Source organism: Maylandia zebra, linkage group LG2 (genome assembly GCF_041146795.1).
Source record: "Maylandia zebra isolate NMK-2024a linkage group LG2, Mzebra_GT3a, whole genome shotgun sequence".
In the NCBI taxonomy this organism is placed as follows: Eukaryota; Metazoa; Chordata; class Actinopteri; order Cichliformes; family Cichlidae; genus Maylandia; species Maylandia zebra.
Window position 1 is genome coordinate 43,060,204 of NC_135168.1, and position 26,554 is coordinate 43,086,757.

The window sequence follows — 26,554 nt, forward strand, 5'->3', positions numbered from 1 at the left end:
ATGAATAGGTGGAAGTATCTTTCTTTTCTTTCAGTTGTGTTCTTGTTTTTATTATATATATGTTCTCCCCTTGCTGGCTGTCAAAGAATAACAGTGAGGGGCTTTGTGTTTTATCAGGGTGTTTCTCTGAATTTCTCAGTGATACATGCTACAATAACATCCTTTCCCTTCAGAGGGCTAGCACATTGGTTCATGAACAAAAAACCCCTGGAAGTACAGCAAAACCACTCACTAAAACTACTAAATGAATCTGGAAAAAATAGATCAATTACAAACTGATGATTCTTGTGACAAATTGATGGAAAATGCATGGGCTGGCCAACATTTTCACACTGTTGTTTGTTCTTTTATTGCAGAATTTCTGTCTGCAGTTCAGCATCTTACTTTGCTAGGTAACATGATGACATCATAATATATTATGCATAGCAAAGGTACTGTTATTAAATTAAAATTATATTTTTGTAGGTGCTGCAGGTGCATGAATGCTACAAATTGTCAATTTTAGTTCAATGGTAGGTGATTGCAAGGCAACATGATGGCATCATAATATATAATATAGATGTGAACTGCCAGGGGACTAAGAGACCTTTGTGCCAGTTTGGTAGCTCAACTACTAATCATGTAGGAGGACTTTGCAGGCAACACAATATATTTGCTGTATTATAGTAATATGCTCACACTAAATCTCACAGCTTCCATTTAACAGCTATTTTTAAAGGTATACTTAAACCAGGAGTTCTAAAAAAACATCCAACGGAAAAATGAAAGACTTGTAAGAGCTTCTTGTATGTATATGGTGTCCCTGCTATGAACTGGCATGTGAGTACCCAGCAGCAAAGTAAATGCTAGACTATGCTAAGCAAGCCAAGGATGATGGATCAATAAAAACATGAAGGTCAGAATGAGCAAACGTGTGGAAGTGAGAGCATCCTGTGGAAAAAGACACACGACACTATCATTTCTAACCAACTCCTGCAGTATATATTAGATATATATATATATAACAATTATTCAGGCAGGCCACTGAGTCACGCTCAGTTGAAATTGCTGATTTTCTTCATTTTAATGTCAGCTGATGTTTATTCTATGCAGTCAGTTGGAAAATACAACAAAGGATACACAAGATCCTTTAGTCTTTAGCCTCATCAGAGGTTATCAGAGGGTTGCTGGGATGTCTGTGTGCCTTTTTGGAGCACAGATGCTGAACAGTCCTGGTGCCATTTCGGAACCCTGCATTTCATGCTATGCATCACTTAATGAGTGCGTACATGTTGTAACTGATGCCTGCTAAGGTTTAGACAAGGGTTTTGCTGCTGCTGCTTTCAGTTCCTCTGGTTATCCACGTCTGCAAATGCAACTGGACTTGTAGACTTGTAGACCCTTTTAGACTTGCTTTGCTTAACACACAGCTGTGACTTGACACGTGAGAAGGAAGATTGAGCAAACCGTCAGTTTTCCTGTTTGGCTCAAGCATTTTCACAGCAAAGAACATTGATTTTCACACAAGAAAACCTCCTGACCCTCACCAACTTCCACACCGTAGACTCACAAGTAAGGTCGTGACCTTAAGTATTTCTCTCTCCATCAAATACGGTGCAGGTTCCACTTCCCCTGACATGACACCTTGCATTCTGGATGGAAATAAATAAGTCTTTGTACACACTGCAGGCCCCTGAAAGACTTGCGTCAGGGATACGGATGGCAGTCTGGATGGAATCTGAGTGTGTGTGGCGTGCACTAGCACATGAAAATGAGAGATAATTGCAAGGGCGAGATGAAGAAAGGGTAGAGAGGACAAACTCTTTCATTCATTAACGTTCCTTCCAGTCCCACACTGTTTTTCTTAAGTCACAGTTCTATCGCTCTGCTTACGAGACAGCTACAGTACATGTTTTCCAGAAAACAGCTGAAAACATGTAACATGTGCTGTTTAGCCTAATCCCAGATTGTGTAAACAACACAGCATGCAAACATAATGATGAGTCTGTGACTCACTGGTCTCCATGACTCCATACTGGAAGGAATGCAGAAGGAGTTCATTTAATGTCACTGGTGCTAAATGCCCCTTGTGATGGCACAGTAATATGACAGGGGAAGGAGGAACAAGGCTAAGTTAGATACAACCGGTCTAAACTGCTCTTATGTTACAACTGCCTCATTTAAAACACCGTGGCACAAAGAAAAAGAAAAGAGGTCTTGGACAGGATGCATCTTGTTACTGTAGCTCATTTGGGACTCACTCTCAGTCTTTCTCTCTCTCGCTTCCTTCTCTTTCTCCCTCTGCTGGGGAGCAGCCAGCAACAATCACAGACTTACTGAAACTTGGCACATACGTTCATTTTTTCTCTTTGCTCACTCACAGCCTCTTGACTGCCAGCAAGGCACAATGAGAGAGAGAGAAAGTGCTTGGCAGAACAGGTCCACCTTTTTTTTCTTTTTATTCCACCAATGTTGTCTTTCAGAAGGCCCAAACTAATCCTCAGTGCAGTATAACTTTCTTTTTTTCCCAGTCAAAGTTCTAGTGAGGAGAAGTGACTAGATTTCAAAAGCCACGGCTGGGTTGTACTTCATCAGCTTTGTTTTGTCATAGGCTGTGAGTCCCTGTGTGCTGTCACCACAGGAAAAAAAAATGGTACTTTACAAAGTTTCCAGTGCATCATTTTTCTTTGCCAGTTTGGTTAATTCTATTTTTCACTTCAGGCTTCCTTGTTTCTTTTGCCCACTCGATTTTCCTTTTTCACAAAGCCCGTGTTCACTTATGTAAAAAGCCCTGAAGTCAAAGAGTCTTTGGGAATTTTGAGGCACCAGTACAAACAGGAAACCATATTTATTATATTACAGTCAGAGTTGATGTTTCATGTAAATTCACCAGCATTGTTTTAAGAATGTATGCTTTAAACTTTAATCAGTTTCAGTTACATTAAATTGAATTTTCTGCCACTGTATGCTTTTGTTTCTGGTTCATTTATAGAATTGAATTACTTGAATGTTATTTGTTGAAGAAAATGTATTGCACTACTTCAGGTGCATGTTGCCCACCATGTTCTCCATTCAGTTTCTATCTTGATAGCTGTAGACAGCTATATGAAGTGTCCAGGGCTTTTTTTGTTATCATCTCATTGCCATGCAAAGACTCAATTTCCATTTTTCTATTTTCTTCTCCTTATCAAATTCAGGGTCATGGAGGGCTGGCGCTAATATCAGCTAACACAGAGAGACAGCCAACCACTCACACACCTACAGCCAATTGGAGTCACTGGTTAACTTAATGTGGATGTGTTTGGACTGTGGGAGAAAGCCAGAGTACCTGGAGAATACCCAAACTGACTCAGGCCCCCAGCCAGCCAGTGTAATCAAACCCAGGGCCTTCTTGGTGTGAGGTGATGTGCCAACCGCCATGCTGCCCAGGACTAAAATTAATGATGCAATTACAGTAAGACATGAGCTCCAACATATAAGGTAAAAGCCGTTGTGGTGATGTACTCAAAATTAGGGAAATACTTTATAAAGCATTAATTAAACTAAATGTTAAAGCACCACTTAGGTGTGATGGGTAGCAGATGTTGGAGATGCTCATATAAACCAATTTCACACATATATTCAATTAAAAAAAAATTTAATGTGCAAAACAACATAATAATTACTCAACTTTGTGTTGCATAACGGTTTGCTGTAAGTTCTTTGACCAAAATGAGTTTCTTTCATGCTTCTTCATAACACAGACGCTGCTGTTTTACCATTTGCATGACAGGGGGAGAAATGCTGGGAAAATGCAGGGATTTTAAATTACACCTCCACCCCGAGGACTCCAAAATGTTTACTAGAGAGCACCAAAGTGTAGTCAGAAAAGGAAAACACCGTCTGTTGCCAAACTCCCAATGTCCAGTTACTTCAAAAATAGAACATGTGATTGGTCTTGGTGCTCTAACCTTTCCTGCGTCCTGGAAGGAAGGGCTTTACGACCTGCTGAGGTTCAGAGAAGAAACTGTTTTCCTAGAGTCTTTAAGAACAGTTCTCAGCATTGGGCTGTGGCAACACCCTTGTTTAACTTTGTTTGATGCTACCTCCATGCCTTGCAGGCTTAAAGACATTTTAAAAGGCTTGTGTAAGTGTGTGTCTAGGGGTGTGCATGTGTGTTTTTGTTAGGCTGTACACAGTTGTGTTTCCTTCAAGGTCAGAAAAGGTAAGGTCTTAGGTGATTCTTAATTTTACTGCTTTTCAGTCTTTTTCCTGTGCAATTGTGACTATATGTATCTATGTGTGTGTGTGTGTGTGTGTGTGTGTGTGTGTGTGTGGTGTGTGTGTGTGTGTGTGTGTGTGTGTGTGTGTGTGTGTGTGTGTGTGTGTGTGTGTGTGTGTGTGTGTGTGAAAGCAGTCAGGGAACATCATGTTCTCAACCTGCATGTGAACAGTACCCAGAGAAAATAAGATAAGCACTGTTGGGCTGCATTGTGTAGCCAACTGTTGTGGTATCCCACACTGCGTCAGTGTTAGATACAAACATGTAAGATTATGGAACAGCTATGCATGGAGAAACCAATCGATGTAACATTTGAATGAATCCCAATTAAAGCCAGCGTATTACACACCTTCTAACTTTTCCAGACCAAAATGTGAAAAATGTGAAATTTCACGAGAACTTACAAAGGCCAATTTTTTTTTTCAATTTGGATGCATAAAGATGTTCTTTTGCCTTTTACACACACACACATAGACATATAATACAGAGGACAGCAAAACTGCAAGTTCCCCTTGAATTTCAGACACACCATTTGTTTCTACTGATCTTTCTTTCAAACTTGGCCCTCAGAAGCAGGGTGGGTTCCCACAGTCTCACTTTTCATGCAGAGATTAGAAAGAGACTGGGATTCCCATGCTAATGAAAATAGGGCAGAATGAAAATTTTACCACCCCCCCCCAGCCAGCAGCTTGTTTCGCTCAGCCTGAATGGTGTGGAGAGCACAACTCTACCAACGCCTTCATTTCAGCTTCCCTTTATCTACATTACACTGCTAATATCTATATTCTGTTCCTTTACTAACTCGCTGTACCAAAAGATGTTTTTGAATCACAGTGCACCCTGGCTATCGATCATTATACAAGCTATATTACAGTTTAATGTCTACTTAAATTGTATAATTATTATATTGACTGTCTGCGATACTGTGACTCACACTTAAGTGCAGAACCTTGTGTGTGTGAGTGTGTGATGGCAAGTGTTGACAGGCTTCCTTATTATCTAATTAGGCGCCATAGTCATGGTCCAAGCAGATAAGGCACGGAGTGCAAGCCATGGTCACTCCACACACACCCCACCCATCTTCCGGCACACTTATGTAATTCCTATAACTGCTATCTGGAGTAACTAAGATGAGGAATGAAAGAATGAAGAAAATGACAAAGGGAATAAACAAGAATAAAGAGGGAAGAGACACATCAAATAAAACAGGCATCAACAAAGACAGCTGCACAAACTCAAGAATGATTGAAGAAACAACTTTAATGGATGGGTGGTACTGTTTTTAAATTCTTCCTGTTAATAGTCACTATGAAAGGGCATCGATTCCTGTGGTTGCTCTCTGTCTTCCCCAAAATACCTAGGAATATGTTTTTAAATCATATTAATGTGGCGATGCTAAGCTTCCAGGCATTAATTACATATATTTTTTTAAATGAAAACAAAACACTGTCTATATATTTGGTCCTTGGATATTGGATAGTTGGTGATTTATAACTGCAACATCACTGCGATCATGATCTAAGCAAGTCAAAGAACAATTCCAGTGGTTTTACGCAGTAAATCACATCTGGTGACAGCTTACATCACTGACAGGCATTTCATAACTAATGAAGCTTGTGCTGTCATTTTAAAATTGCTTTTTCATTCTTTTCATTTGTGTTACATCAGAATGCTCAGAGCCTGACACAGACTTGAAACTTGCTCAGTATAGTCACTGATCTTGATCTGATCTGTCTCAGATGACAGTAGGCGTTACTTATAGATTTCTAATCCAATATCTGGTACATGTTGTATCTACACTCGGTGACACACAGGACAAAGAAGCTTAGCTGGATTTTGCTGTGGTGATGTGTCACCCAGCAGCATAATGCTATGGGTCATCTCAGTGTGCTGCATTCTGCACGTGGATAATGCTATGGGTCACCTTTGCGCCCTCCATTGCCAGGGTGCTTATGTGTGGGTGTGTTTGTGTTGTTAGAGTGCCTTGTGTCTCAGTTCTCTGGAAAATCTGAAGCAATCAGTTAGACAGCAGCCTCAGGACACCTGTTTGCAAAATGTTAAAAAGTCTTCAGAAACCCTCACTGACAGGAAGCATATTTATTCACACAAAAACTAAACGCCTTTTATTTATTCCAATATCAGTCTCCAGGTTCTTTGCATTAAGAGAAGCTTTTGCAGCAAGCAAAAGTCAATGAACAGAAAGATATCATAACAAACATCTGATGCACATCCTATGTTTGTATTGTTGCTAAGGACAACTGAATGAAACCACAGCAGTGTTGGTAAAGAAAGACCCGCGCAGCAGAGGTTGCATCAACCTGTGGTGCAGGGTTTGTCTGTGGATTTCTGAGTTAACAAACACTGATCTCTGTCTGCTGAAAGTGTTGGCAATGATGGAATTTATAGAGCGCGTGTGTGTATGCCTGCCTATTTTGGGAATTGCATGCACACTTCACTGTGTGCAGTCTTCACAAGGATTAGCAACTTGATTATCATTTTTAATACAACAGACAGATTAGTCCAGTAATAGAGCATTGTCATGTATTTTATATGGGCAGACACGCACAAACACTTGCAAACAAACCATTCAGTGATGGTTCCAGACGTTCTCTGGCAGAGTACCCAAGGCAGCCTATTCATGTAGTAACAACACAGTAAGGTAGTAGGTCGAGAAGTACATTATAAAGCCATTATTGTCCATTTCTCTCTAACCTGGTCCCTCAGTAAATAAATCACAGGTTTATACATGCCAAATCTATACCAATGTGTGTGAGAAAATCTGCTGGTTTCCAATATTCTATCTCCACCTTATGTTCCCAGAATTGCTTTTTTGCTTCCAAGACACAAGTGGTCAAAGTCTATGTTATAGAGGAAACCCATAAAACGATAGTAAAACAAAGACTGCTCATGTTTTTTTTAAAGTTCCCTATACTTCATTCAATTATTAATAACTTCCTGTAGCTATAGAAAAACAGTGTTACCTCTCCTACGACAGCTGCACTCTGCCTATATCTTATATCCACTAAATGTCAACAGCACTGCTATTCTTAGCTAACCATGTTTTGTCTTAGTCCCAGATCCCTGTCTGACAACCTACTTCAGACTCTTTCTTTTCCTTTAGCTCTCCCTGCCATCACTTCTGTAGCCTGCATTCGCTCGAGATTTGATTGGTGATTGATTTGGTTTGTTGCAAAAGTACAAAAAAAAACCCTAGATTTAGATTTTTTTCAAATGTCATTACCAAATCTTTAATGCGGATAATACAGGGACAGTTATCTCCAGCAAATGAGCAATGAATCCTTACACACTTCATATCTATCTGTCTACTACACCTTGATGGAATTTCTCTGTAGCAGTGAAAGAAATGTAGAATTAGATTTTAAATACTGTTACAGCAGCTTGTTCCACTCTGATCATGAGGCCTGTTACAGCTTGTAAGTATTTATAAGACAAACATGTGTTCTAGGTTCTAAAGTTCCCCCCATTTAATAGTGAACTGGTAAATGGCACTATCTACACCACCACAGAGAAAAGAGAAGAAACACTTTTTTTCTTTACCCCATTCTACATCCTCAACATTGCTAACTCAGCTACATCACCACAATATTATCTACAGAAAAAAATTAAACACACAGGGTTTAAAATAAGAAGGTATCCTTTTATTGTAAAGCCTGCAGATGAAAATCTATTAAATAATTTGACTTGTCCTGATGTTTAAATGTTATTCAGCACCTCATCCTCTCCTCCCACCTCCCTATGTTGTTTCTATACAGTTATTGTGGCATGTATGTGTATGTCATGGATCTGACATAAACATCACATTTCAATCGTGTCTTTAAAGAAGCACAATAAAAACAGAGCATGGTCCCAGTGCATATTGTTTTCCTTGCAAGACTAAACAACCGCTGAGAAGAAATGCTGTTATGGAGTTAAAATGAATGAAAATGTATTTTCATATTCTGCTGAAATGTATAAGAATCGATCCAGTGTTGTGTAGAAAAACAGCAATTTTACAGACTGTGATGGGACCCTTTATTTGGCTGCAGAAGCCTCTCCAGGCATGCGTTGGTTTTGAGGTTATTAAATCTTAGAAGTAAATATAGGCCTGAAATCAAAAAGAAAAAAGTTCTTGTAGCAAAGCTACTTTGTGGTTTGTATGTGAATCACAGACTGGAGCTTTCATGATCAGCAGGGTGTCAGACACAGCTGGATGCCGTCTCCACTCCACATTGTAGGAGGGCTAGGTTAGGTTCAGCAGTCAACTGGACTTAAGCCAACTGCCAGTGTCATCTTAGGCCAAAGTCAGAAACTTATAACAAGGTCAACAGGATGTCTCAAGGATAAACAGAAAAGCGAGAACAGAGAGTAAAACTTATCTTGTAATCTTATCTTCCTGCCTTTTTATGTACAAGCATAAAATCTGTGAACCTCACCTACAACTCTGTCATAAAGACTGATGGTCATTTCAGCCTGACAAAGCAATCACAGTGTTTTCCAACCAGACTGGAAAAGTCCTCTCTTTTTTTCAGTCAACAGGCATGAACAAGAAGATGAAGAATGTCCCATCCCTACACAGTCATGCACCTCCTTGATTCCAAGAAGTTTTTGCTCCTTAAAGCTAAAAGGCTTGAGAAAGTCAGCCTAACTTTGCTCTACCTAATAAAAGCACTTCATAGTCTGTGTCTTCAAATCCGGTCCCCCGTCAGCCCCGTACTTTGGCCACAATCAACTATCTGACACTCTGTGAGTCTTTTGTCCTGCTATTTTTTTCCCTGGACACATTTTTTTCCCTTTTCACCTCCCCCTCTTGTTTTGACGGCTTAACAGCTGACTAGTCACAGACCTGATGTCCTACGATAAACGTTTGTATCATCACTGCAGGCTCTTCACCCCCCTTCACCCTGGCAAGTGGTTTTTAATAGCTGCTAAATACTGACTGACTGGCAGTGCTGAAGGTGTGCGACAGTGCCTTTCTCGTTCCAGCCAACTGTAGCCCACTAAGCCTTAAAATAAATCAGCGCATTTCCTCTCATTTTATCCTGTGGATATCACAGATCCACCTCAACCCACTTGGGGCTTTCTGGCTCTTCCTCAAACACCAAATAAGACTTGTGACTTAAAATTCTCCTCTCGGGACATTTCCGTAACCCTTAAATCATTTACATAACACGTCTTCTGTCGCCTCCAAGAGATGTCCTGTCGTGCTTCCACGGGCCATGCTGAACATTTTATTCTGTTAACAAGTGACAAATGAGAATGATAGCTGCTGGGCAGAATGACCACCCAGTGTGAGGTCACCGTCTAAACTCGAGCCAGGCTTTAATCAGACACCAGTCCTTCCCAAAGCGAATACTTGAAAAATCCATGAACTTCTGCAAACCTCAGCTCAGCAAGTACATGTACGAATGAATCACTGCTTATTTCCTTTTGAATGAAAAAACCTGCAAAGGTTTGAAATCACTGTTTTAATCCTGCGAGGAAGTCTATGAAAGCCACATGATCCATGTCTGTGGTTCTCTCTTGAGAAGGGAAGGGTTTGGGAACAAAGTGTTCAGGCCAAAGAGGGTTCGTCAGACAAACAGTTCAGCTGGCACAGGCAGACATATGGTCGTTCTGGCAAATGGCACAGGTGAACAGTTTGTCTCACAGCCAAAATATGTCAAAAACGTTGGCACTTACATTTACCCCACACCAGGGAAAGTCAGTGCTGCCTGTAACTCAGTCATCTTCTCTTAAAAGAAATCGTTGATCTTTATCTGAAGTGTAGACAACTAAACAGATAAGCAGATTTCAATACTGCAATGCTATATAAATAACAGCACTTATGTTATGTTATTCTAATAAGTTGTATAACTGTGAAAGTGTTGCTTTTTGTATCAGTCTGTCACACAAAGCCAGAAAAAACTCGTGTGTAACACCTTTAACAAACCTCTGCCAGCAGGCATTATTCCAGGTGTGATTCATAAACAATGAATGCTTCAAATCATAATTCATCTGACCTATCAGTGTATTCTAAGGCAATGTTGAAAGTATAATATAGAATAAACACAAACTTCTTTAGAAATGCCGTCATGTGTGGCTGTACTCTTTAAACCAGTGTGTCTCCATCTATCATTATGGCACACCCTCGCTCTCATAAATAAAGAAGTCCCACAGAAAGAGAGCAGGAGCAGAGTCTCCTAAAAAGGTGTCAGAATTAATAAGCATTTACACAGTGGTTATTAAAAACAAAGCGGACGTAGTGGACATTTGCAAAATAGTTTATATTTGATACACATGCTAGTTCAGTCCAAAAGGCAGACACAGTTTGCACAATTCTAACAAACTTGAATATTTGGTGTGGCTACTCTTATTCTTCAATTTCTTTAAGTAATATTCAGGAATACTTTTAAAGGCCATTCAAAGCTTTCTGTTCTCTGTAAAGATGATCCCATATTTTTCATCACTTTAAAAAAAGGCCACAAATTGTCTGTTCTTGCAACAGGCCGACTGTAACGAAGTGCCTAAAGATACATTTTAAAAATAGTTCCTTTTCTAAGTTGTCTGTTATGTACAGACACAACACTGATTCATCCCTTGAGATCCCTTTTTTTATGCCCGAATGATTCATAGCTCATGATTCGCGCTAAATGGTTTAACAAACAAGATGGGGAAAAAATCGCTTAAAATGGCCACGTATAAGGACTTTACTGAAAATAAGCGAAAAAGAGAAACGTTTTGAAACACCTTCAGAAAGCCTCGAGAACTGTTACTCAAGACCAGTTTAAAAATATTATAACAAAGCCTGGCACCTTGGAAGCAAGATACAAAGAAATGAGGGTGACTGAAGACTTTCTGCTCTGCTGCATAATCACTTCATATTACATGACACAGCCTTACCGTTTCTATTTTTTTAGAGCCAACACCTGCAAAATCTGTATATTTCTTGTAAATGTCTAATCGTCACTGCTATCAGATCAGCTGCAGTGTACAGTGAATGGTTTAACTTCTTTTGAACTCCCAGTCTGTACTGTAATCATCACTGGACAAGAACTGCCTTCCAGCACACAAGAAAGAAAAAAAAAAGACAGGCTTATTTCGATACTGTGTGCCAGTCCAGCTTCTGGATAAATTTGATAAAGTACTGATAATGCTTCTTGGCCAGAACACTTTATTGATAAGATAAAACCTACAAGTAATCGCATACGTAACAATAATTACCTTGAATGTGATCACTCCAGCCAACCTTAATTAGGACCGTCATATTACATATATAGTCAAAATGCCAGTTTTTGTGTTTCCCATTTAAATGAAACGAATTGGTTTATTTTCATTTAAAGTTCTACCTCACGTATTTAGTTTGAAAGTTGAAGCTGCAACATTTTCTGTCTTCTTTTCTTCTATTAAATTGCAAAAATTCCAGTTTTAATGGAACTTTGTTTGTTTTTGTTTTTGTTTTTTTAATATAATTGTTGTTTTAAAAAAAACAAACAAGAAAGCATTTTCGCAAGTTTTTAAAAAGTAAAAGTCTGCAAGAGTGACTTCAAGAAAGTACAGGAACTCTCACAAGTGGAACCAACCTTTATCAAGATTCCATCTGTGCACCGGTATGTCTCTGACATATACGCCACAAACACATAGCTCACATAACTTAGTGAACATCAATGGTGCCTCTTAAAGTGATAACACGTTCATATTCTTGTAGCTTTCACTGGTAATCCCCATAGATCTACACATTTTATGTATCAGACACCCAGATACACCGTATTTAATCGCATATGTCTGGCTCAGGTTCAGTATTTCCGCAACAGTAAAACTGTAGCTAACTGGAAAGATGGTAGCTGTTAATTTGAGGCTGAAGTCATTTGACAGTAGCTGCCAAACAAACCATCCAACTGGCAGCAACATTGTAACAGGACATTCTCTTCCTTGCAAACAGTGCGGCGTGAGCTGCCAAATGCTGTTTTATAAACACTATTTGGCAGAGACAGTGTAGGAGCGAGGCCAGTTTTAATTGACCTCTAGCAATAAAAGATCATTTTAATTGAATCAATATGACAACAAACTGCTGTTTTAGAATAACCTTGTGTATTTGCGAGGCATTCTTTTTAGATTACATTTTGTTTACCTTTTTTCTCTGGCTTTTTTCCCCTCCACACAGTATTGAGTTGTTTTGAAGTTGAAAGCTTTTTTTCCATTGTGATGAATCTTGCAAGACTTCTTTATAAGAGTTATGTCCTATAAATAATAATTGTCCTCAGTCCTTAACATCACTGTGTTAAAGCTGAAGAGGACGTGCACATATTATTGTCCCAGTTCCAGTAAGTAATCTATTACTGTAAACATGCAGAAGACCCAAGAAACCTAATTACACTACATTTACCATTTGATTCACTTGATTTAATATGCAGATCAACAGGTGAAATCGCGACTTTGTATTGAATACACCTTAAGTGAGGTAAAGAAATGAAAATATTCTTAAGTTCAAAGGAAAGATCTTTGAAGTAACCAGATAAGAATGTACCTGTCTGACAGCCAAGCTTACCTGTGAAAGAAGAGCAATATAGACAGCATGGTCTGGTCAATGTTGCTGTTGCAGATCCCCTCATTGAGCAGGAAACAGGGGTCTCTCACAACCGACTCCAGGGAGTCCTGTCTCATGATGTTGTTCAGTTTGTCCGTGTTCAGGTTCTGGTACATCAGCTGGTTGCGGAGCTGGCGGAAGTGATTTACAGTGGGGCTTGTGGGGCTTGCTGGCAGGCCTCCTGTAGTAGAAAGGCCCTGAGCTGGGCTGCTGGATATGGATTCATCACAGCCATTGGCCAGGTCCAGACAGCAACTGCAACAGTCCAGGCCGATGGGCGAGAGGCAGTCGTCATCTGACATCTTGGAGTGCAGCTGGATGAAGAGGGAAGTCGCCCAGGGCAGGTGCAGAAATTTCAGCAGAAAATGACAGAGACTGAGCTTTATAAATAGTAGACAAAGTGAAAGACACAACAGGGGTGTGTTCCTTAGCTCTGACAGAGACACTGGCAGGTAGCCTGGGTCAGTCTAGTGTACCGTCCTGTCTCCACTGCAGGGCCAGGAGGGCTAAATGGCAGGTTGAGCTGCTCCCTGAGAAGTGCACTCACGCTGGGCCACTCTGCCTGCTTCTATCTCTGAGTTCCCCTCCTGTGGCTCTGCTGCATTTAGCCTTTTGTTCGGGGCCGACGCTGCTGCAATGTGTTGCTACTGTGGCAGGAAAAAGACTGAACGCACCACACACACATACACACTCACTCACACCAGTTCAGCAGGAGTCCGCTTGAAAGCAAAACCCAGAAGCTGCTTATCAGTTTTTTCTCTGGACTTTTTTTTCTGTGGTTGGCGTGCTTAGAGACAGAGGGAGGGAGTAAGAAGGAAGGGAGGGAGCATGGAGGAAGGGAGGGAGCGATGAAGGCAAACAGGGTGGGGAAAAGCCTGTGATTGGTAAAAAGCATTGCTGGTGATTTATTGGGCCCTCCTCTTTTCTCGTTCAGTTTAGCCATGCGTGCACCAACAGTAAGAAAGGGAAACAGAGAGGGGTGACACCGCAGAGCATGCTTGAGACATGTGCAGTTTCACCGGCTCCACCCTGCCATTATGACAGCCGAAGGACTGGCTGAGTGAGAGAGGCTGCAGGAAGACACACAGAGCAATGATAACATGTGAGAAGACATTGACATTGAATTGCTAAAACTGTGTTATACATGCGTCATTGATTGTGCTGTGTTTATTAGCTTTTATCCACTATACAAGTCTCTGTAAATTAGGTTTCTCAAGCAGTTTCACTAATTTCAGGACTTCCTTGTGGAGAACACACAAAAATAAGGCAGAGAGGACACAGTCCAAATAAAGACAGAGCAAAAATTAGAAACTGCAAATTACTCAGTAAAAGTGTGACTGCAAAATGTGTATATGTTGTCTATATGTTATTCATTGTACGTGTTGTTTGGATGTGACTCACTTCTGCCCTGTGTGAACTGCCTTATGCAACATCGGTCAGCGTGAAAACTAATGGCCAGAATATAAATGCACTATAAAAATAAAAAATAAAAAAAAATCACATGAAATACAAAATGCATGTTTTTTCTTGCAAAGTGAACAAAAACATTATCTTATCGGGCCTCCCGATGTTTAAATAGCATTTTGTCATTTTCCAGTTCTGTTTCCCAAACAGCTTTGGATTGGGAAAGCGTGTGCTGTGTTCGTCCACGTGATTAATGTTTCACAAGTCCTGGTAAATACCAGGGCAATGTCGTTACAACCAAAACAGACGCTCTGGGAAGATGGTACTGCTGAGGCTCTGACCTCAGCTGCTGACCAACAAGTGCACTGCATGTTGTCTACAGATGGCTAGTCACACAAGAGCACAACAACAAAGATAATTATAAAAAATGCATTTACTCTGAGGCATGCAGACATTTCAGCTACACTAAAAAATGTCAGAGCACCTATTGTTGGGTAGCAGAGGGATCAATTAAGCAGAGAAAATGACTGACTATTGCTTTATTGAGTGTGTAATGATGTCCTCAGGCAGAGGGGTTGCTACTGTTTGGGTGGAGGAAACGCCAGGTTTGAAAACTGATGTGGGTAGAGACTCCCATCTAGTGGAGATCTATAGTATAGTCAGTGATTGTTTTGGTCGGCAATGATTTTAACTGACATTAACTGGAATACCTTTCTGGAAGAATTTTATAAATTATACTATTCATGATACAATTACAGAATTACACCATTAGATTATATGATATAAACTAAACCTGGGTTTTGAGTTTATGACTTCAGCTGCAGCCATAGTTTATTATCCATTTATAGGCATGGTATCAAACTCTCATGTTAATCTTCTACACTAATTGTCCACATGTCCACTTTGTTCGATTGACCAGTTTTACTGCTCAATAAAATGGAATAATCAGCTGATCACATGGCAACAGCAACAGGTAGGTATATAGACATGGTCATGATCTGCTGAAGTTTAAATCAAGCATCAGAATGAGAAAGCAAGGTGATATGGCAGTTATAATGTGACATGGTTATTGGTTCAAAATGGGTTTTCTGCGTATTTCAGAAACTCCTGATTTAGAAACTATCCAACGTGTGGAACTTCTCTAGGCCTCGCTGGTGCGAGAGGTCAGAGGAAAGTGGCCATACTGTCCATCCCATGATAAAGTGTACCCATGTTCTGATGGGCGTATAAGCAGGATTATGAACTATGTCACAAAATTCAAATTATTTTCTTGAATAAAACAGTTAATACAGTGTAAAACTGTATTAACTTGGCCTCCACACGTTTCAGGCACCTTGTTGAATCTATATCATGAAGAGTTAAGCTCTGAAGGCAAAAGAGTCCAACCCAGTATTAGCAAGGTGCTAATATATATATATATATATATATATATATATATATATATATATATATAACACCCAGCACGCCCCTGCGGGCGGTTTATCCTTCAAGCTCGGGTCCTCTACCAGAGGCCTGGGAGCTTGAGGGTCCTGCGCAGTATCTTAGCTGTTCCCAGGACTGCGCTCTTCTGGACAGAGATCTCCGATGTTGTTCCTGGGATCTGCTGGAGCCACTCGCCTAGCTTGGGAGTCACCGCACCTAGTGCTCCGATTACCACGGGGACCACCCTTACCTTCACCCTCCACATCCTCTCGAGCTCTTCTCTGAGCCCTTGGTATTTCTCCAGCTTCTCGTGTTCCTTCTTCCTGATATTGCTGTCATTCGGAACCGCTACATCGATCACTACGGCCATCTTCTTCTGTTTGTCTACCACCACTATGTCCGGTTGGTTAGCCACCACCATTTTGTCCGTCTGTATCTGGAAGTCCCACAGGATCTTAGCTCGGTCATTCTCCACCACCCTTGGGGGCATCTCCCATTTTGACCTCGGGACTTCCAGGTTATACTCGGCACAGATGTTCCTGTACACTATGCCGGCCACTTGGTTATGGCGTTCCATGTATGCCTTGCCTGCTAGCATCTTGCACCCTGCTGTTATGTGCTGGATTGTCTCTGGGGCATCTTTACACAGCCTGCACCTGGGGTCTTGCCTGGTGTGATAGACCCCAGCCTCTATGGATCTTGTGCTCAGAGCTTGTTCTTGTGCTGCCATGATTAGTGCCTCTGTGCTGTCTTTCAGTCCAGCTTTGTCCAGCCACTGGTAGGATTTCTGGATATCAGCCACCTCCTCTATCTGCCGGTGGTACATACCGTGCAGGGGCCTGTCCTTCCATGATGGTTCCTCGTCTCCCTCCTCTTTCTTGGGTTTCTGCTGCCTGAGGTATTCACTGAGCACTCGGTCAGTTGGGGCCATCTTCCTAATGTATTCTTGGATGTTCGTTGTCTCATCCTGGACTGTGGTGCTGACACTCACCAGTCCCCGGCCCCCTTCCTTCCGCTTAGCGTACAGCCTCAGGGTGCTGGATTTGGGGTGAAACCCTCCATGCATGGTAAGGAGCTTTCTTGTCTTTATGTCAGTGGCTTCTATCTCCTCCTTTGGCCACCCTGTTATATATATATATATATATATATATATATATATATATATATATATATATATATATATATATATATATATATATATATATTCTCGAGACTGCAAGACCAGACTGACCAACCTGTGCACTGCCTGGATTGATTACAAGAAGGCCTATGACTCAATGCCCCACAGCTGGATACTGGAATGCCTAGAATTGTATAAGATCAACGGGACCCTAAGAGCCTTCATCAGGAACTCAATGGGTATGTGGCGTACAACACTAGAGGCCAACTCCAAGCCCATAGCACAAGTCACCATCAAGTGCGGGATCTACCAAGGAGATGCTCTGTCCCCACTGCTGTTCTGCATAGGCCTGGACCCCCTCAGTGAGATCATTAACAAGACTGGCTACGGATACCGACTACGGAATGGAGCAGTTGTCAGCCACCTCCTGTACATGGATGACATCAAGCTGTATGCCAAGAGTGAACAAGACATCGATTCACTGATCCACACTACCAGGCTATACAGCAATGACATTGGAATGTCGTTCGGACTGGAGAAGTGTAGTCGGATGGTAACAAAGAGAGGGAAGGTAGTCAGAACTGAGGGGATTGAACTACCAGAAGGCAACATTGCAGACATAGAGGACAGTTACAAGTACCTGGGGATCCCGCAGGTGAATGGGAACCATGAAGAGGCCACTAGAAAAGCTGCAACCACCAAGTACCTGCAGAGGGTCAGGCAAGTCCTGAGGAGTCAGCTGAACGGTAAGAACAAGATCCGGACTATCAACACCTACACCCTGCCCGTGATCAGGTACCCTGCTGAGGTAATAGGCTGGCCAAAGGAGGAGATAGAAGCCACTGACATAAAGACAAGAAAGCTCCTTACCATGCATGGAGGGTTTCACCCCAAGTCCAGCACCCTGAGGCTGAACGCTAAGTGGAAGGAAGTGGGCCGGGGACTGGTGAGTGTCAGCACCACAGTCCAGGATGAGACAACAAACATCCAAGAATACATTGGGAAGATGGCCCCAACTGACCGAGTGCTCAGTGAATACCTCAGGCAGCAGAAACCCAAGAAAGAGCAGGGAGACGAGGAACCATCATGGAAGGACAGGCCCCTGCACGGTATGTATCACCGGCAGATAGAGGAGGTGGCTGATATCCAGAAATCCTACCAGTGGCTGGACAAAGCTGGACTGAAAGACAGCACAGAGGCACTAATCATGGCAGCACAAGAACAAGCTCTGAGCACAAGATCCATAGAAGCTGGGGTCTATCACACCAGGCAAGACCCCAGATGCAGGCTGTGTAAAGATGCCCCAGAGACAATCCAGCACATAACAGCAGGGTGCAAGATGCTAGCAGGCAAGGCATACATGGAACGCCATAACCAAGTGACCGGCATAGTGTACAGGAACATCTGTGCCGAGTATAACCTGGAAGTCCCGAGGTCAAAATGGGAGAAGCCCCCAAGGGTGGTGGAGAATGACCAAGCTAAGATCCTGTGGGACTTCCAGATACAGACGGACAAAATGGTGGTGGCTAACCAACCGGACATAGTGGTGGTAGACAAACAGAAGAAGACGGCCGTAGTGATCGATGTAGCGGTTCCGAATGACAGCAATATCAGGAAGAAGGAACACGAGAAGCTGGAGAAATACCAAGGGCTCAGAGAAGAGCTCGAGAGGATGTGGAGGGTGAAGGTAACGGTGGTCCCTGTGGTAATCGGAGCACTAGGTGCGGTGACTCCCAAGCTAGGCGAGTGGCTCCAGCAGATCCTGGGAACAACATCGGAGATCTCTGTCCAGAAGAGCGCCGTCCTGGGAACAGCTAAGATACTGCGCAGGACCCTCAAGCTCCCAGGCCTCTGGTAGAGGACCCGAGCTTGAAGGATAAACCGCCCGCAGGGGCATGCTGGGTGTTTTTTCATATTAAAGCTACAATGGGAATTTAGAAACAAGAAAGGAAAATATATGAACATATTTAAAATAAAATGTAGGAAAAGTACATATTTCCTTCAAGAACCAAAATTCTGTTAGTTTAGCTTAGCATAAATGGAAATTGGGTAACCGTTAGCCTAGCCTTGTTCATAGGTAATAATAATACATACTTGCAGCTCTAAAGTTTATATGTTCAAATGTTGTGTGTTGTGTTTCAACAAATCTTGGTGTTAAGTAAGGTTATGGGTCAGACAACTGACCAGCAACCCATAATATATTTTTTTTTTCAGTTAACAGGTTGGCTGACTTTTGAGGTTAGCATAAATAAATTGTGAGAGAATCGTCTTACCTTATCAGCTTCCACATATGCACAAAGCCAGTGTGCTGGGAGTCTGATCAATTCCAACCCAGCATAGTGAAACTGGATGCAATTATTTTTTAAGTATGATCATTAGCTGGTCCACTTGAAACAGAAAAAAAAAAATGAGTAACAGGAAAGTGTGTAGCCAACATAATTTCAACTCTGTCCTTTTCTGTTTAATTTTTTAAAAAGCCATAAAAGTTAAGTTGAGCCATCTTACTGTTTACATTTTCAGATTAGATTAGAATTGCATTTGCAAATACATAATCGTTAAACCAACTCCAACAATAAAATATTAAAGTGAGAGAAAGTCACTCCCACACTCTGTCATTGAAACAGGTGTGTGGAAATTTTTTGCTATCAGTAGCACATTTGTGTAATCTGTTTATATACGTAAATAACAACAATAACTTTACCAGACACATGACCACATTTTGTTCTCATCTGTAGTTAGATAGCAAAAAAGTTTTAAGGTCAATGATTAAAGTCAATAATAAACAAAATTATTTTTTATCTTAATATTGCGATTTCTTTCAAGCAAATTTTTTAAGAAGTCTAAAAGGTCAGTTGTGCCATTTTAAAGGCGATATAGGAAGCTGTATTTCATTTAAACCTTTTTATTGTACATCATCTTTCTTGTTCTTCTGATATTTAAGTCTGTGGCAGTCCAAAGATTGAGACAGTAAGTGCAGTTTCGAAAAACATTACGTTTTTACCAACTTTTATGTCTGCACCGCAGCCACTTGAGTACAATCAGCTGAGGTTAAATGTTCAATGTGCATGTACAAAGATATTTTATCAGCAGTTAGTTCAACAGTATTTGTATCTGTTGCTCTTCTAGGGTTCCAAGAAAATTTACATGCAGTACTGTCATGTAAATTTCTACCAGATATTTGTGATTTACACACTAAAGTTGTTTTTAATCTTCACTAACATTAAAAAGATTTCTTATCTGCTTGTTTGTCTGGTTGGTTTTTTTGGTTAATGTGTTTTGGGGGATTTTGAAAGTTTTTACAGTGAAATTGACAGAAATGCTAATAGAATCTCAATATTGATCAAAGTGGTGTTTTAATCAATTATAAAACACTAATTTGACACTGGGCTTTTCTCATTTCTCTCTTTTGCCTCCTACCTGTAATACCAAAATGAGTCTGTGTGTTGTCTTGAAGGAAGTCCCAATACCCAAAATGCATCTGGAGGAAAGAAGAGGTTGATCTGAGGAACTATGAGCAATGACTCACAGGTCCATGGTCGGTGTGGTTGATATAAAACATGCCAAGTGTCATTAGAGGAGAGAACTCACACACTGCAGCGGTGTTGTCTTTGATTCATTTCCCAGTGCCCAGTAACTTATGAGAAATGAGATTCGTTATGGCTTGTTTACTGGAATATTTTTTTTAAAACCTGCCAAGATACATCAAAACAAATCAGGTTTTTTTCCCCAGTCCCAAACTGTTAACATGGTGGAAGGCTCTGCATGCTTTAATAAATTCTTTTCACTCGTGTTCATGTATGTTGTATATGCACACAATAAGATACCATCTTTTATTTTCTAACCACTCTGGGACAAATGAGTTCTAAACTGCAACAGCATTTTTACAGGAAAAAAAAAAGTTGTGTCCTAGTTTATGCAAGCAGAGTCCCTCAGAAAACACCAAGGCCAGACTGAACTGGTTCAGACTGGCCTTGTCTACTACAGGGTACATTCAGTTGTTGATCCTTAGCCTAATGCCAGTCATCTCATACCTTGTCCTACTTTTCACTAGTCTCTATACAATTGGTAATTTGTTTTGATGTGTTTAAATGTCCGCTACATAACATCAGAACAAATATTTGGAAAATATTAGATTAAATTAATATCAAATATGACTTTATAATTTGCTGAGGGCCTGTTAGCTAAACAACTAAACAACAAAATGTGAATTATTCTGACATTTCCGACGAAAACAGTGGTTGTATCGACCAAATGTAAGCACAGCATTAAATACTCAGTTTGCATTTCATGCTTTCATCCTCTTTACATAATATGATGGACCAGAGATGGTAAATCTGGAAGATGACCAAAGGGTCTTTTTAAAAGATATATTTCTTCCATTATGTCTTTACCTATTAAAAGATCTAATTGTACTGGATTTGAGATGCTTTGCTTTTCATTGCATAATACTGATATCTTTGGGCAAGACTTCATTTCAGAGGACATTCTTTAAACGTCTTACTTTCTGCTGATAAAGATAATGTTCTACAAAAAATATACACTTTTCTTGCCGCTTACTCTGGGGAAGGTCTGGCTAACACGTGAGGACAAAGTTCACCTCAGTTCAGATGTACAAAACAGACTATCCTCAAACTCTGGATGAAATTAACTTTGGCTTGTTTGCATTACTTATCTTATCACAGGGATTACAAACAACTGATCTGATTATCTTTGTTATTTCAGGTTCAGTGTAATTATAATTGCACAGTTATCTAGGTTATACTTTGGTATGCCTGTGATACGGCATTAATGCATGCTATCATTTAATAACTGATAGTCAGCTATGCAGGTCAAAGTGCACCATTCAGGGTGCATTTGAGGTGATACGTATAAAAAGATATATGAAATGGGATCATAATAATAAGTATGACGTATACACATAAAAATATATGAATATACATATATTAACAGGAAAAATCTCTATAATGCACAATGAATACTATACAGTTACCGATTAATTGACACTAGAGGGCAGTGAAAGCAAAGACAACAAACGTCAATTTCTTTAAGGGTGAGAGTTGCCCTAACTGCAAAGATTTACAATATTTTTTTTAAATGTATTGCGCCAGCTTCAGTACAATTTCTGCTAAGTTTAAGAGTCGCAATGCATTGCAAATAAGATCCATGTAGGAACAGGGATCATAGTTAATAAACATGCATCGCATATTTTTAAATCCATTACAGATTCATGCCTGTGGCAGATCGTCACATGCTGGGCAAGTAATCCAGAAGAAAACAAGGGAAGAAAGAAAAGGCTCTCAATAAAATATAATTATTTTATTAAAATGTATGAGTTACATTCATTAAAGTCAACAAAACTCAACTTGGAAAAGTAGCAAAAAAAATAATTAACTAAATAAAATACTAATAGTAAAGACCCATTCCTTAAGACAATTGCTATCATAATGCATCACTTCTTTACTGCTGCTTTTTCCGTGTGTATTTGATGTTCTGTTCTACCTCAGGCTGTGATTGGCCAAGAATTCAGAACCAGACAGGCTCAAATCCTCATTGGTTGGTAAGATATCGACCATAATCCTAAGCTTCTCTCACCCTCTGAGGATTAAATTTGCTGTCCAGTCATCTTTAAGAAATGCGCCCCACTGGTTAGGCTTTGACTGTGGAGAAGTAAAGCACAAACTCTTTGCAGGGAATATCTCATCACAGGAACACACAGAACTTAACGCAATTGGGGAGCATTAGCCGGCTGTGAAGGGGATTCAGGCCATGAGTTAGGATAGGGAAGTAATTATTGTTGTCAGGAAAGTGAAGTCTGAACTTTCTTCTTCTCAACTGTTAAAGCTCAGTCTCATGCTTTCACTATTCAGCTTTAATTTGATGTTTTTGTTTTTTACTTTCTTTCTGTGAAATATTTCTGCTTCATCCTTTTTTCTGGTTAAATAAACTTGCATTGAATGACTGTCAGTATTTGACAGTGTTTCCTTTCTTTTAAATGCTTCTAAAACACTTTTGTCTCACGTGAGATAAAATTCATTTAGACGTGTTTTTAAAAATGAGGAACTGCTTTAAAAGAAGTTGTTCGGCTTTGTGTGCCAGTACATAATTAGACTTGCTTTTGTTTAAACAGACAAAAGCAGAAAAATAACTGGCACATTTTGACAAGTTCTACATGAGGAAAAAACAATCATCTATATGTAGCTGACTGACAAACTGAAGAGACTTTTAAGCATATGAGTAGGTTTTGCATTTAAATTAGATGCAGCATATAAGAAGTTATTGAAAAACGCACTCTTGCTAATGTAGCTAAATGATTGTTATGGATGAGCCATGATTGCAAGCTTACGCAATCCATATAAAAACATATGAAATATATATCAGTATGTCCCTGTTCTCCTGCATGAGTCACTCGCCCCTAGTGTTTGAAGAGCTGCTACTTAGATTTATACGCTTGATCTTCCCACTACATTTGTCTCCAGCTCATTTGAAGTTCAGACAGATTTGTGCTTAGCAGGCAATGTACTTTCAACTGCAGAGTTCAGATATCTATTCTAACAAAACCACTGTGCAATGAGGGGTTTTTTTTTTTATTGTTTTGCTATCTCCTGGGAAACATTATGACTAAATATCAATTTAGGTTACTGCCTATGTAATGAGAATTGGTAATGTACTTGACTCTGAAAAATATGTTAGCTTTTCTTTTTACTTTTAAAGTTTCACCTCAGCAAATTTATGCTTTTTTTAGGATGGAAAAAAAGATAAGGATTCCACAAACTGCAACATGTGTGGAAAGAACAAATTTGCTATTGGTGCATCATTATTAATCCTGTTGCTAGTGCTGAACACACTCCAAGCATTTCTCTCGCTTTTAACGCCGTTGCTTAAAACTGCATGTAATTCCAAGGATGAAAGACATGTTAGGAATAGGAAAGCTGGAGAGGCAAAGCATGATTATAGGGCTTTAGGCAATTCTGAAAATAAAATCTGAAGCGTTAAAAAATATGAAAATGATTTTTACCACATTTCTATTGGCATATGCATATAACATCACTGAGCCGTGCCTGTGCAGACAGTTACAGCTGCAAGTGGGATTACTGAAATGGACCAAAAATGTTAACAGCTATCAATAAAGTATTGATTATCTTTAATGGAGGTAAAATAAATAAAATAGCTGCAGATAAAAGCATTTACTGGAAGATCTGCCACATTTCAGATTTGTCTGATCTCACACAGTTTAGAGGCCAGACTTTTAATGTCCTTTATTATCTTCTGCTTATCCATGCACGGACACATCATTAGACACAATGCACATAGAACATATTCAATATTCATTCTCAAGGTGTCTTTTGAAATACAGATGTGGACATAAATTATTTATGTGTTATGGTGCCTTCCTCTGAACTGGATTATGTGACAACAGCATAAATTAAACACACCGTTTTGGTCAGTCAGACAAAGAGGTTAGAAGTCAAAGGGTGTTGTTTGGGCGAGGAAAAAGACAAGATTATGAGTCGGGACCAGTTTTATGTTGTGAACTATCCAGGTTATTTAGCTTTGTTCCCTTAGACACCAAATAAAAAGCAGCCATTTACAGAAAAAAATATATATTTTGATGATTTGTCAAATGTGTCTTCTAAGCTACTCCCACCTTTTTTTCTTAGGCTTTATTGAAATGAGAAATGGCATGAGCTGTCTCCTTGATGGACGTGCCTCGGGGGACCTGTGTTTGTGCTCACTGTCCTGCAAATCAGTATTGATTGGCCTTGACTGGCTTTTAAAGTCCACAACCTCTTGGTTAATTACAGCAAAGAGCTCACCAGGGCATTAGAACAATAGATCTGTTCATTTACAACTTTCATTTGTTTTCTGCATGAGTGAGAGGGAGATATGGGTCATAATTGATTTAAAAACAAAAATCTGGGCTGGGGTGTAAAGGCTGTTCATTCCTCTGAAAGCTGCCGTGTTGTGACAGTTCACAGACTGATTAACACTGCTGATGAATGCATGTGCATTTGTTCCCGAGGTTAGTTGTTGCAGTGAGTCTTTTTTTTTTAGGTCATTTGGAGAAAAATGTGTTCCCTCAGCGGCACGCCAAGGCTGAAATAACCCTCAATCCATGCGCTAATGCACAGTTACTATTTAGATCATTATGTTGGTGACACATTAACATTTAGGAGTAATTAAAGCATAAAGTATTTGGTGCCACTGACTCATCACCACATATAATCCAAGGTTAGCAGATATGTCTGCTTGGTCACATTCCTTGACTTAACAGTGCTTGATACTAGGCCATGTTTTCCATCAGCATACTTACTAAAGAAAACCAAAGACTGCCTTGAGTAATTCCCATAAGCCCACATCCACAAAACAATCTGCAGTATGCAGCAGAGTTGCATCTTCCATGAAAGGATTTTTTTTAAAAGAGGAGGGGGTAGCATCACAACTACTGGGCCCTGTCACTCACTGCTAATTAAATCCCATTGCTTATTCCGTTGAGAGGTCCTTTTTTTCCGGACAAACATCATTAGACAAAGCACACAGGCAGCTGCAGGTGGCCTGAAATCTATCCACTTGCACAGTCACAGGAATCTTCACAGTCAGATTATTTCTTATTTTTTCCTCGTGCGCTTTGTTGTCTAATGAATTCTCAGGTCATCCAAGAGAAGCGGCAACCTGCCTGCGGCTTGAAATAGTGCTTCATATAATTTTGCTGCATTTTAAACGGTAATCGGTGAACAACATTAATCACAATATGATTCTGAACTGTGTGGGTGACTTCTCATCCAGCAGAATGTGAAGGATCTGGAATAAAAATGTTACATCATATAATTTCATCGTACTTTCTTCTTATTTATTTGTTTGTTTTAATTTTTAGGACACATCAGACACATGTTGCTTACAAGTAATTACCTACTCGAAAGACTCGTGCAATGAAATATATTAACTGAAAATTGTATCCTTTTAACAAAACAGTAAGTAAATCCAGAGGGAAAAGTAGAGTCTGTATAGTAGATAGAAATTAATTTATTAAAGCTTTTGATCAAAGTGACTGTGAGCATCTTAGTGCAGGTTTTTCGTGTTAGGCATTACAGTGAAGTACATTCTGCAGATTAGACAAACAACCCTTCAGGGCAGTTCAATAACAGCTGGTTATAAGCTAACATAATTCCAGCTAATGTTGAGCTCAAGTATCCTAAAAACAAATCAGACTTTCTTTTCCAACAAAGGTAGATCCACTTTCAAAGAAGGCTTCACTAATGCCAGCTAACAGCAGCTAACAGTGGCAAAAACAGAAGTGCTTACCAAAAGAAAAGTTCAGGATATCCTCACAACTCAACAGTATTCCTGACCTTGGACAGAAATGAGCGTCGCTGGCTCATGAACTTATTCCAAACCCTTTTTACAATGTTTTACAGCCTTAATGAAAGTAAATAGACATGCATAGACTACAGATGAACAGCAGGCACCATAGCCAGGATCATGCACTTGATGTCATGGTCTGGTTGGGCACCTGCAGGTCTCAGACAGCGGCTCCTCCTCCTTTAGGCGGAGTCCGGTTGCCCCTCCCTGGCTGACCACCTGTGAGCAATCGTGCCAGCTGTATATCAGACCTGCGCTCTCAACCACTCATCGCCTGAGTATCTGCTATTCCCATGTTAGTTCAGTGGAGCATCCTAAACCTTGTCTTAACGCCGTGTGATGACTGACCTGTCTTTTCTTGTCCTCAGCGATAGCACCCGGAGTGGAGATCTTGTTCCCCTCGCTCCCGTCCTCCTGGACCTGGGCCGCCAGCTGCTTACACAACGTG

At 40.3% G+C, this 26,554-nt stretch overlaps 1 protein-coding gene across 1 annotated transcript in view; it reads right to left on the reverse strand.

Moving 5' to 3' along the window:
- The window catches only part of tsc22d3 (TSC22 domain family, member 3), a 32,471-nt gene extending 18,899 nt beyond the window's left edge, over positions 1 to 13,572 (reverse strand). The window contains exon 1 of the mRNA XM_024805003.2: positions 12,765 to 13,572. Coding sequence (XP_024660771.1) covers positions 12,765 to 13,105 — 341 coding nt within the window. The 5' untranslated portion in view covers positions 13,106 to 13,572. The remainder of the gene's footprint in view (positions 1 to 12,764) is intronic.
- Positions 13,573 to 26,554: the final 12,982 nt, after the last annotated feature.